General features: G+C 39.8%; 3 protein-coding genes across 3 annotated transcripts; all 3 read right to left on the bottom strand.

Moving 5' to 3' along the window:
* Positions 1 to 3991: 3991 nt before the first annotated feature.
* SERLADRAFT_432355 (uncharacterized protein) lies at positions 3992 to 4399 on the bottom strand (the record flags this gene model as incomplete). Its single annotated transcript, XM_007312559.1, has 1 exon — positions 3992 to 4399. The coding sequence occupies one exon, from the start codon at positions 4397 to 4399 to the stop codon at positions 3992 to 3994; it is 408 nt and encodes a 135-aa protein (XP_007312621.1).
* Positions 4400 to 5186: 787 nt separating this feature from the next.
* Positions 5187 to 5763, bottom strand: SERLADRAFT_404775 (uncharacterized protein; the record flags this gene model as incomplete). The annotated part of the gene is made up of 4 exons (XM_007312558.1): positions 5187 to 5235; positions 5288 to 5421; positions 5568 to 5629; positions 5697 to 5763. The coding sequence occupies 4 exons, from the start codon at positions 5761 to 5763 to the stop codon at positions 5187 to 5189; spliced, it is 312 nt and encodes a 103-aa protein (XP_007312620.1).
* Positions 5764 to 12093: 6330 nt separating this feature from the next.
* Positions 12094 to 12528, bottom strand: SERLADRAFT_375958 (uncharacterized protein; the record flags this gene model as incomplete). The annotated part of the gene is given in 2 exon segments (XM_007312557.1): positions 12094 to 12456; positions 12472 to 12528. The coding sequence occupies 1 exon segment, from the start codon at positions 12452 to 12454 to the stop codon at positions 12281 to 12283; it is 174 nt and encodes a 57-aa protein (XP_007312619.1).
* Between the last annotated feature and the right edge of the window lie 1081 nt (positions 12529 to 13609).

Below are 13609 nucleotides of genomic sequence, written 5' to 3'. Positions count from 1 at the left end.
GACATGTTGATGCACATCAGCAACAGAAACACATGCAACAGAGTGTGTGCGAGGATTATTTGTGAATGGCAGAGTAACATGTTTATTTCTCACCAACAACAAAAACTGTGCGCTGTCTGTGTGCAATGTTACATGGTGGGAGGTCTATCTTTGATTCACGCGCAAGATGTCAACCTTGCTCTCTTGCGCAATCCATTTCTTCCACAACAGGTCCTACCCACTTTGTACAATGTTGATGTTTATGGTGGAGCCATTTTGTATAGCAAAGAGTTGCATAATCCATGGGTGTTGGATATCATGGATGTAACAACCAAGAGTTAGTTACTCTGGCGCACACAAGAACACACTATAAAGGTAGTGATGGGGGAGTGGTTACCCCTTAAGCTGCAGAGAGTTTGTTGGTAAACAACAGGAGGACTTGCTGAGGAGTCTCCTGGATCTATTGGGGTATATATACTAATACAGAGGGTTTGTACTTATGTACTGTACAGTTGATAAAGTCAGTGGCTGATGATGTCATGGGGCCTAGCCCGCATGACCAGCTCCACTGTGTGAGAGAGTTGTATCTAAAATAAGAAGAAGGCAACGCAGCACGAGAAAGAGGAGTTTGAACAAAAGGGGAAGTGCCGTGTGGCACCATGTGTGAAAGCTAAAGTATACAAGTTTAAAGCGGAGAATGAAAATGAAGGAAAGGTCCCAAAATTGTGTTATCATAACAATGGAGGTCTGTACATCTTGTCAGAAAGCCATTGTGGATAAAGGACGTCAGCCACTTGATTCCCTTGCAAATTTTGAATATTATGGGCAGGAGCTCCTGATTTGAGGCACGCATTTGAATTGAATTCAATATTTGAACAAGCTATCATTGCCCGTGCAAGGTGCACTCAAATTTTGTACCTTATATCTGAGAAACAAAGTAGGGGAGGTGCCGCCACTCTTTCTCAAAAATACTTTAGAGACAATGTAGCAATTTGACCCCAAGATTCTGTGAGCCTCTGAGAGTTTTTACCACCTTCACGCGGAGAAATATTGCAGTCCATGTGTGCTTTGTTTGTCGGCTCGGATTCTCAAGCGACTCATGAGAACATTGGGAGACTCTCTCCTATTCTTGTGGGTAAACAAGCTATACATGACATGGTGAATTTCTTAATAAAAGAAAATCCTTGGTACCGTGCTGCAGGGGTGCAGTTGAGTGAAGACAATGTACAGGATTTATATCTTGGAATGTCACAGACTGGTATGCCTGCTGCTGTCAACATCAATGTCCTTCCACATGCTCCTGGAGGGGATGGTAGCAGCGCAACAGCAGATTATACAGATTGTATGGATGTTGACCCACCAGAGGAGAACTCTTCTGACATTTTTATGGAAGCAGTGGGATATACCTTACACCAGGGGAACAAAACAATGTTTCCACCAGATACAGGTTAAATATATTTGAGACTCAGACACAATATTTCCACAATATAAATGTGTGATACATTGTAGTACCATTTTAATAACATTTATTATGTCTCCACCATGTTTTTAGCAAAAATATTTTGAATAAGGCTAAAATGAAAAAGCCATATGTCTAGCAAAAACATCTTATATATATATTTAATAGTTTTTTAATATGTCTGACTTGTATTCATATAATACATGCTGATATCATCTTAAATGTTCTTCAAGATACATCTTGGTGTCATTCAAGTCACATTCAAGATGTTTTTATAATGTGTACTATATATTATGGGTAGTACCATATGTAAAACATTGTAAATGTATTTACAATATAACTACACAAGAAACATGGTGATTTCATATAAGTATAAATTTGATTGTATCTTGTCATTATATTCTATATACATACTAGAATAATTGTGACTTTATTTATTATGTAGTTAAAATGTTTCCTGATAAAATTTACTGTGTTAATAAAATTAACATTATGAATGTCATCAATTGATACATACAATATGATACCACTCTGTAACCAAAATGTAACTAACAAAAATATTCAAAATGTATTTGTAAACTGTCAACTATTGAATTGACAGTAGACAGTTGACAGTTGACAAAAATTTCCCAAACAGAGTATTATACTCATCACTTATGCAGCAGTATTTTCTATTAATCAAATTAACAGGTTATGAGCTCAGCAAATACTGCTAATATGCCCCTTAGTAAAAAGGTGTTTTTTTTCCCTATTTTAAACCTTAATAGGAGAAACACAAATTGGCTGCTTTATAAAAGTTGTTTTGGGTGAATAGTTAGGTTAAGATACTTTTTAATTATGTGCAAAAGGAATAGAAGGCAATCCCAAAAATATAAATCTGACTCTTATAGTTACTTTATCAAGAACAATATCATTGCACTCAATACAAAAGAACCAAAGGCCTATAAACATGAAGTCGGAGTATATAGACAAATTAAATGTATGGTCTGGTTTTAACACTGGATGCTTTAAGAGGTAGAATTGAACTGCCAGATCACTCCTTTTCCAAGAATATTTGAATACTTTGATACCAAGAAAATAAGAATAAAGTCATAGTGTCACACCTTTTACCCATATATGGAAGAGCCTCTCTATTATTTTAGATAATTTATAAATATGCCATTTTTGGAATATTTTTATTAAGTCAAAGAATAGCACTATACTTGTTTGCTTGTCCTATTTATGCCACAAGTCAGAGAGAGACCTGAGCCCAAATCTAAGTTCCTAATATTGTGGTTGTCCCAGGTTGATGCTTCTCATGTTCTGCCATTCAGCATGCTCTTGTTGTGCTTGCTCTTATATAATACTCTAGACCTCCACTCTAATATGTTTCCCTGGACCCCAGTCTGCTATATGTTCCTTTAAATGTTTCTTCATTGTTCACATAGACTCTGATTTAGACCACATGATATGCTTTAATACATATAATTATTTTATTCCTTGCTAGATATTTGTCTACATAGAACTCCATCTTCTCTGATAGTATATAAAGTTGTAACACCTATACTCCATTGTTTAGTTTAAAAAAAACAGCTAGATTCAATAACAAGATATTCTTTAACCTTACTACACACAGCAGTTATAAATGTGGGAGAACACTTCTGAAATATTTCCAATAACCTCACATAGTAATCCCATCTTGAAAAAGGTGTAATTAGTATAAGATTACTGTGATTGAGATAACATACCTTGCAGAAAATGCTGTCTATGAGACCTATATCATTATATTGTTAATGGTGCACTTAATAAAATATGTTTGATTTAGAAAAGTTCTGTTAGTTCTGGTATAAAAATTATTTAAAAAAGTTTACCAAGTGTACTCCCAGAGCCAAAATAAGGACATCGTCAGGACCATGACTTAAAGAGTTGTTGGAGGTTAGAGGTAGGAGTTAGGTCTGGAAGAGCGCTTGTCGCTTCACTCAAGTTCTTGAAAGCAATGTTCTCAGGCCAGCCCCTAATATCAACTCTGTAGCGTTGAACAACATTCTGCCAATACTGTGCCCATTGCATCTTGGCATTGGGATTGTCAGTAATCTCAGCTAAGGCAGGTTAGTCAATTCACTAGGCAACAGAAAAGATGCTTTACTGACCAAGCTTTGTTGTTATTTCTGTGCAAATCTGTGCTCGGACACTAACAATACACTGTTGGTGATTACTTGCTGCACCTGCTGATCATCTAGCCACTCCTTGACCTTTTTGCAGGTATGCTTGGGGTCATTGATCAGGAGGATTGAAACCATAATACTACAGGGTATTCAGCAGCTTATCCTTCAAAATTTGAAGGTAAAGGTCCCTATCCATCCTACCATCAATTTTAGCAGCATACCCAACTCCCTCCCAAGTCATACAGCCCCAGATCATCATAGAACCTCCTCCAAACTTGACAGCTCCCTGTACCAATCTATTACTGAGCCCTTCACCTGGCTTTTTCCACACCCACTTGGGTCCATCTGACCCCAGGCGATTGATTTTGGTCTCATCAGATCATACAACCTTCTTTCAATCCTCTGCAGTCTAGTCCTTGTGAGCATGAGCAAAGTCCAAGATAGCCTTACTATGCTTGGCAGAGAGAAAAGGGTGTTTCCGCTTGACCACAGCCTTCATGCCAGTCTTTTTCAAGTGCTGGCAGACAGTGTTTGGGGAGAGATGTTGGTTGATGATGTTGGTAAAAGCTTTGGTGATCTGGACAGCATTTTCCGCCTTGCAAGTGGAGATGAGATGCATAGCATGGCGGACATTGGCAGGAGAAAGCTTAGATGGACAACCTCCAAGAGACGTTTGGAGCTCAGAACACTCCTTGGAGCAAAGTCTAGAGATTGTAGAGACATGAACACCAGTGGTAGAGGCAATGAAGTGAGCAATTTGACCTGCATCAAGGAGGTTAAGAATCTGGTTCTTTTGAGCAGGAGAAAGGGATTTCATGATGATGGTGGTTGAGAATAAAGAAGTGTGTGAACTTTTTAGATATGTATCTCTGTTTGTGGGACCAAACAAAGCCAGATATTCTATAATATCATAGTGATCTCTGCTTCCAACTCAAAAGTGAAAAAACTGTTGCAATAGTATTGCTGAAATGGACATATCTCCACAGCCGCTGGGACAAATCACATGACCCAGGAACCATTTTGTAGCCAAGACCAATTACCTTTGCTGACCCCACCAAAGTCAAGCAACATTCCCATGCCTGTTAGTGGTGCGCTTTGTGCACCATGTTTAGGCCAAACATTGCAATGGTTGTTGGAGTCACTGTAGATTGTAACTGTCTTTGCCTTGAAGGTAGGTTGATAGACACCAAACCTCAACATTTAGATGCTGGACTTCTTCCTGTGCACGACATATCTTGAAGTACTGATCCATTGTGTATTGGCCTGCAGGGGCTGCCCAGGGTCAGGAACTTACAGTATATCTTGCCAGGTGCCATGGAGAAGATTGAAGACAGATATAAATGCGTATTCAACCACATCTTTCCATTCCAGTGTGCAACATGGGGGACAAAGGGCTTTTGTAGCTGTGTTGTACCTATTGAGAGCTGTATGATTGGAACTTGCGCATGGCAACAAGTCTGCTAGTGCTTTGCCACTCAGGTGAATCTGCTGTCCACCTTTCAGTAATGTTTAGCTTAAACTCTAGTTGCTGGATGGCCTTGAGTTTTGAGTTATGGTCTTCAATTACATGTTGGTGTGCAGTTTCTAACTTATATGTTAGTTGTTCAAAATCCTATGGGCATCCATACTTTGGATTCAGTGATGAGATCATCTCTGTATAATTGAATATCATATCACCTCAACAAATTGCAAATATTGTACTCACTCGCTAGCTTGCAATTGGATCAGATTCTGCCAGCATTCCATTTGTAAAATTTTCTCCTCAGGCTCCTTATGCAGGCTTTGCATGTATTCCTTTTCTTCCTTGAGCCATCCTTCAAAAATGCCTTCATCAATGACCTAGAGTTTGTTCATAGCGCATGTCACATTAGTTGGTCCAGTAGTGAGTATGTCTAGTGTTTGCTTGTAGTTATAAAATGGACAGGTACCTAAAATCAAATAACTGTAAAATGGTGTTAAATCAGAGAAATATATTACAAACTCACTAAGATTTTGATAAACTTCAGAAGTATTGTTATGTTCAAGGTATGTTGTAATTCCTTGTTGCCTATGGAAGATGCTGGCATAACGTGTTGAGGCTGCCAAAGTGTTTGACTTGGAGAATGCATGCTCACAACCTCCTAGGCCTCCAAGGCCAAGCCCCTTGGTGTAAGTGACAAGGTGGTCGATGGGTGTGGCCATGAAATGCCCCCACCAGACACATATGATTCAGAAGATGGGCTTTTTTTCCAAGGGGGCTTTTGTGAAGAGCAACCCTAAACTTACAGTTTATATCAAACCCCTCAGCAAGGCCATCTCCAAATATATTGAGTAGTTTCTACTACAGCCAAAGGGTAATTAGCACTGTGGAATGGGAATGTATTGAATAAGGCAGAAATAAGACAATAAATCACTAAATACTTACAGCTTGCCACTTTTTACCATATTGGCAATGAGGAATGAGAATCTGTGCCTACACAATGCCAGGGAAATCCCAATTTCTTTGTCGTTTTAAAAAAAGCACATTGTTAGAACCATCAAGATCAATTATAGTCGATGTACCTCATTGATCTGGCTCAACATCTCATTTAGAATACCATTTGCCCATTTATTGACATACTCCCTGGATAAATAATGGTCCCCATGGATTTCCTGAGGATTTATGAGTTTGGCTGGAGGCCATAGCATTTTTTTGTCCTTGTCTCCAGCAGGTGAACTTCTGACAATTCTCTTGAGGGAATCATTACTGTCCATAGTATACAGCATCTTGAAAGGTGGGCTTGTTTCCTAGTTTGTACATACAAGCAGGGCAAACATTGCCAGTTAGGAGCATATTGTGGTGCTGCTGGGACTTCAATAGAAGCCTTATCATGCTGCAAGGCATCTCAGGAGTTTGACATGGAATACCCCAATAGAATCAATGCTGGATGGTGTGGACTTGGCTCCAATGGCAGTAAATAAGTCTCTGGACTACTGTGATCATTTTCTGGATGATACAGACTGGGGTGGATCTTTCCAGGATTGTGGTTGTTGGGAACCACCACTGGTTGAGACATAGATGTGGGGACTGGCTGTATGCAGGCCACCATCTTATTTAGAGGAGATAATATCTGAGGGATAGATGTTCAAGGGTGGGTATAAGGCTGGTGTACTATTGTTGTTAAGCCTAAATGAGAAGAGGGAGTATTGAGGGGAGGAGTAGACCCCAGAGTCCCCCGACCACTATTCCGCGGCATATCCCCTAGACCACAAAACTCTGGAAAGATGAATTGCGACATGCAATAATGTTAGTAACTGGACTACACTACTGGAGACCTCGAAGCTAGAAAGGAACACTGATATAAACATACATCATCCAAGTATATGAGCTGCCATAGACAGGGGTTAGTAGAAGTGCATGATGATTTGAGTGGGTGTTTGGAGCTCACCTAGCAGAATCACATGTGATGATGATGTGAAATACCAGCTCATGATAAGCTCAATACTTGGGGGTAAGCATTCATATATAGCTGGTAGTATGAGATTGTAAGATTGTAAGATTAGTTTAGACAATGTTGACTCACATGTAATGTATTTTGTTCCTATGAGTTTCCTCCAAATCATAATGGGAATCTGGAAGATGAGGGAATTAGAACATGTCCAGATACTTGTCTTCCTTAAAGAATCCTGCCAGAAATGATCAACTGGACAGAACATTGTCAACTGTGGAGCGTACATAATTTTGAGGAGGTAGCATCCTCCAGATTATCAAGCCAATAATGATCAGATATTCTGAAATGAGTGAGGAAATACTACAAGGAATATATTAACCATGTACTTTGAGCCTCATATCCTCCCTTTCTAACCACATCATTTGCCCAATACCTTGCACATCTACATACAATGATGATGGGTGAAGATCCTACAAAGAGTGGGGCAAGTACCACCATGCTAGGTGGTATCATTTGCAAAAAAACATAGCCAACTTTGAATTTATCTAGAGGATCAACAGTGCAAGCACAGTAATAGTTGTAAATGGGGTGTATCAAAACTGACCTTGTTACAATGCACCGCTCCTTCAATCTGAGGTCTTCTTCATAGGATGGATAATGCACAAATAGTCCTTTCACCTACAAAGAACCCTTATTTGAGTGTGAAGATAAGGAGAGTTTGGGAGATGAGTGGAGAGATAACAAGTACAGTCAGCATTAATGTTGAAGAGTTAAAAAGATGCAGATGCACTGTGATTTTGATAACCAATATTTGGTAGCAAGGCTCTGTGTTGTAGGAGAGCCTGGGGACATGTTGGGATAGAGGGGCCTGGAGTGGAGGTTTGAGGATACAGTCAAATTTAAAAGGATAAAGAGAGAGAGAGTCAAAGAGGTGGAAGAGGCAAAGGATAGTAAACCTGTTCAATATCAAGTGATAAACTACCTCGGCATTGTAAAATATATTGCAGATTTTCTTGAAACTTGTGAGTTTTAAACACAGGACTATGATAATAATAACTGCCAAAAGCCAATGGTTGTGGTCAGGCTGCAAGCCATAGCAAACATGAAGGTCAGTTTGCACATCTTGCTGTAGAATACATACATCTGGAACATCAATAATTGATTGCAATACACCACAAAATACCATTAATATGTACATAAGATGCTATCTGAGCTTGTATTTTGTGGTAATAATATATTTTCTAATATTTCCTTCTCATACTCTGCAGAACACTGACCTTAAGTACTACAATCAGATATCACACAAATTCTAATAGCAAAATACACAGTAAACTGATTAATTTGATATATAGGCTACAACTAGGTAGTAGGTAAGGCATAAATTATCAACCACTTTCCACAAACACTTATTGTCTGATTCAATAGATGATGTATCAGCTGTTAGAACAACATGAGGACCTAGCTGAATGTCCCAGAAACAACCCCCTGGTATGGGCACAGCTCAAACTACATCTAGCTTGTACTTGCGCCTGTACTTGCTGAGGGCTTCCTTAAACATATAATATTTTCTATGTCAGTTTTTGCTAACACCATCAACATGCTCTGCAGTGTTATCCCTAATGATTGTTACAATTGATGTACCAGTACCTACTTACGCTTCACTTTTTGCACTTTTACTTTTACTTTTCCAAGTCACATGACCAGTCATTTGACCATTTACTTTACTTTACATTTTCGACTTTTCATAGTCACATGACCAAGTCATGTGACACAACACCTGACCAATGTCTAGACTCATCATGTAACCGGTCACATGCTAAACATCAGACTTTCAACTTTATTTACAACTGTACAGTACCTTATATATTTTAGTATATATACAGGAGCAATACATGGGGAAGGACTCAGTGAGTCCTCCTGTTGTCTAGCACAACAAACTTGTTGAAACCTGAGGGGTGATCCCTCCTTTCTCTCTTCTTCTCTTGCTTGTCTGAGTTGTGCGCCAGAGTAAGAAACTCTTGGTTGTTACAATGATTGTGGTAACTTGTCATTAAACAAGTCTACTAGGAACAGTACTTACCAAGTATATAATATGCCCACCTCCTGGCCAACCCAGACTACATGATAACCCTCTGGTTTGATGTCTGCGTCCAGAGGTTTTATCTTATCAGGATGTGGGATTTGCGCAAGAGGACTATTTCATGATGAAACTGGAGATTGAGCTGCAGTAGGATGATAAGCAACAATTGATGGTTATATCATCCACATCAGTGTATGCTTGAATCATGATGACTAACCTTGATATGCACACAGATCCAGACTTTATCAATGTTTCTGGTGGGTCAAGCTTTAGTCAAGACTTAAGGCATCAACATAACACAACTTGTCACAAGCAGCGTGGAAAACTCACCTACCACACAGCATGGCCAGAAATCAAAGCATCCACAATTGCACTAGTCTATTCAGTGGCAAAGTGTGATATATTTGTCCAACTTGTGGTAGGAATCATGTGTGCGGAGAAATAGTGCACCAGGTACTATGACACAATGTTCTCGCAAAAAGGGCAGCAGAGAACAGCAAAAGGCATAAGATATGCAACCAAGGTGAATAATGCCTTCTCTCCACCATCATGTCAAAATCACTCACATTCTTCTAGAGATGGACCAAGATGAAAAATGTGCCCTCAAAGCTGTATGGGAGCTTCTAGGGTTGGAGCAAATGGCTTGTAATATTGAGGACCACATTAATATTGACAATGTCCTGGAAGGGGCTCATTCACTGGATATTAGTCATGCAGGTGGAGAGTACAAAGCACTCACCAAAGAGTTAAAGAGGAAATGTGGAAACAGTATGTCCTCCTTTGGCCGTGTTAAGCTAATTATCACGAGCACCATGATCAAATTGTCTGCTGAGTCCTCACCTTCAAAGAACAGGTGTCTGCTATGACAGAGGTGTACATGGACTGGTGTTTGAAGTGGGATAAAGGTTTTGCTAGGAGGTTTATGCAAGAATAATGGGGGCAAAATCAAAGTGAGAGCTCCAATGGGAATGGATCAGTAAGCATCAGAGCTGTGGATATGTTTGGTGAGTACCCAAAGTTGGCAGGTTCATGGCATGCTAAAAATGTGTAGATACTCAATCATTTACTCTGACCATGTTTCCCACCAACTCATTTGTAGCATCTACCTTGCTTGGTCTGCCAAGGTGTTATATCCTGCTTGCCCATATCCCCTTTTGTGGCTATCACAGCCAACACCCTTGAATTCTATTGTGTTGCTGGTTGTTGCAATCCTTATTTTTCCATACAGGCTTTCATCAAGGCTTTCACAGATCTCCATGGTGTAAGTTCAATTCAAATCTTCTATTATTGGGTATTCATTACATAGTGTCTGTATAAATACTATCTGTCCTGGCAGTTTTCTATTGCCTTTGACCTTTATCTAGAAATCAAAGCCCAGGTATTTGCGCATGTTCAGCATGTTTTGTAATGAGACACTCCTGTGTTTGCCCCTGTGACCACACCAACAAGGTACTACCTTGGGGCACTAGAGCACAACACTAACAACAACTTAATGGTGGGAAAGGGAAGTGTACAACTCATCAAGAGAGGGAGGTTGTCATACTAATGTTGGTATACACTAAAAGAGGACTCCCATGTATTGCTTCAGTATATATACTACAATACATGGGGTACTATACAGTCGATAAATAAAGTTAAAAGTCTGATGTTCAAAACAAGAAAAAACAGTAAAACAAAATAAGACCTTACTTCCATGTGGCAAGGCATTGATTATCTCTTTGTTGATGAGGTTTCAATGATTGGCTGTAATCTCTTAGTTCAGATAAGTGAAGCTCTTACTGGTGCAAAAGGATGTACTGCACTTTTTGGGGGCATTAACATAGTTTTTGCTGGTGACTTTGCACAGCTTCCTCCTATTGGTCAAACACCACTCTATGCTCATATTAATAATCAGAGGGCTACCAAACAAGCACAAGGAATTGTGCCGGGCAAACTTCTATGGCTTTCTATTAAAATAGTTATTATTTTATTTGAAAACATGCAACAGAAGGGACCAACTAACCAACAATTTGTTGCATTACTTAATTGACTGCATCTTGGGAAATGTACTGTCAAAGATTATAACCTGTTAAATGATTGTTAGAAAAACACCATATTGATTGGTCTGGCTCATATTGGAGATCAGCACCGTTTATTTGTTCTGATAATGAGATAAAAGATGCCTATAATGCCAAAGCCGCTACTGCTTTTGCTGAAAGAACAGGCTGTGATCTCCATTGGTACTATGCCTTGGATCAACGGCAGGGGAAAGTGTTCACTGATAAGAATCTTGTAAATCACTTACAGAATCTGCATTTTGGTGAAACAAGTTATTGATTGGGTAAACTCCCATTGGTGATTGGCATGCCTGTGATGATCTCTCGAAATTTTGATGTTGATGCAGGTATTGTAAATGGCTGCATAGGTACTCTAAAACAAATTAGATACACCATTGATAATTCTGGAAGACACCACGCAGTGTCATGTGTAATAGATGCACCTTTTTATACTGGCGGAAATTTACTGCATCTTCCTGATAATCATGTAGCCATTCTAAAAGACTCTGCAGATGTGACATTCACTCACCCAGACACTGGGAAAAGGTGTATAATCAACCATCTACAACTTCTAATTACACCTGCATGTGTGATAACTGTGCATAAAGCACAAGGTCATACATTATACTGTGCAATAATCAACATCAAAGGCTGTAAAGGAACTGAATCACCTTATGTAATGGTATCTTGTGTGACTTAATTGGATGGCTTTATCATCCTGTTAGAATATACTCTGACATACCAATACCCCATAGGATAATACCTCTGATTTGTAAGCCAGCCCAGTATGCAGCAGCTATTCTGTGTAAGACGTCCGTGGTTGCATGTCATGTTTAAGATCCTACATTGTATAACCTTGGCCATATAGCTCAATTGGTAGAGCAGCTGGCATGTATCCAGAAGGTTCCAGGTTCAATCCCTGGTCTGGTCATTATCCAATTTTAACAGGTTATGAGCCCTGTGCTCTAGCCATCTTCCTGACTTCATACCTCATCATCCAAGCACCCTACTGCTTATCTCTCTTGCAAATTGTCTTCTGGGTCTCTGATAACCCTCTCTATCATCTCTGTTTGCTTTGATTCCATCTGGATCACTCCCTATAAGCCTTTGTTGCTTGGAACCTCATTTTGGACGCTTTTTTGGCCTTATTAGTGCCATATCTCACCCAATCCTTATCTGATCGTCCCCAAACTCCTACCATTGTCTTCTACGACCTTGAAAACCCTAGAAGACTCCTCAGAGTGGTGGATTTTGAGTTTGATCTCCCTGTGAGCCCCTATCATTATCTGATCACCACTTTTACCCCTATTATACTCCTCCACTCCCTGTGCTTCGTTTCTGGCCATACTTGGCCTACCTATTGCACCATATAATTGCTCTCCACACCTATATTTTTGGGGCAATCCATCCACTCCATCTGTCCCTGTGACAATTTCGATTTTTTTTAGCCTATATTTTCGCTTTTTGGCATATCTGGTGCTTGCATAAAGCTCCAATCTTCTCTGCTCTGTCTATTATCAGATAGAACAAGCCTATAGACTGTGAAGCTCGCCTGCATTGCCTCAGTTTGCTGTTGCCCAGAGCCTCTCTCAGTCTGCGGTGTTTGGGGAGCTTAAGTCACTTTGTTGACTCATATACAAGCCCTTTTAACCAACACTGTCTCAAGGCGATTTCTCTGTTAATATCAGTGTAGTATTGAAAGGGGAACACAGGCGTAACCCTGTAGCATCACTAGGAAGCCTTAGCACCCTCCCGGACCGCTTATGGACCACTTTTTTGGACTCTTTTGGACCCTTTGGACCTTTCTGTGCACTTTTTGGACCTTCTCCATTATCCACCTCTACTGCTTTGCTAGCTCATTTCCACACCATGGATAAAACTAAATGTACTCCTCATTCATATTCTGCTCCTACTCATTGTTCTTGCTCATCTCCTAACTGCCATTATTGTAATCAATCTGCCATACCTGGTGCAAAATACCATTTTTCTACTGTGGTTGCAGAGTCGGCTAGAAATGCAAGCCTCCACTCTATTCATCCCTCTGACTTACACTGCCCTCTCCAGCTTGATGCCGACATTGATTGAAATACAAACACAGGTGCCACTTCTCATATGACACCTCATCGTCACTGGATTCGCAATTATGCACCATATTGTGTTCCCATAAAGCTAGCAGATCATACTGTTGTTTATTCAGCTGGTATTGGTACTGTGGTGTTGAACCCTATCATCAATGGCAAGGAATCAAGGGCTGTAGAATTCTCCAGAGTGCTGCATGTACCAGATCTTCAAAATAATCTCCTCTCAGTCTTGTACTTAACTCGTCAAAGTGGTTTTAAAGTCATCATTTCATCTCAATCTATGTCCTTCATACGTGACAACACTCTCTTATTCACTGCAACCATCAACAACAATAATGCTGCATTCCTTGATGGATCCACTGTTTCTTGTGTTGAATTGGGACACTTTTCTGCAACAATTCCACTTGACTTAAACCTTTG

Source organism: Serpula lacrymans (genome assembly GCF_000218685.1).
Source record: "Serpula lacrymans var. lacrymans S7.9 unplaced genomic scaffold SERLAscaffold_1, whole genome shotgun sequence".
Lineage (NCBI taxonomy): Eukaryota > Fungi > Basidiomycota > Agaricomycetes > Boletales > Serpulaceae > Serpula > Serpula lacrymans.
This window is presented reverse-complemented; position numbering and strand designations above follow the sequence as displayed.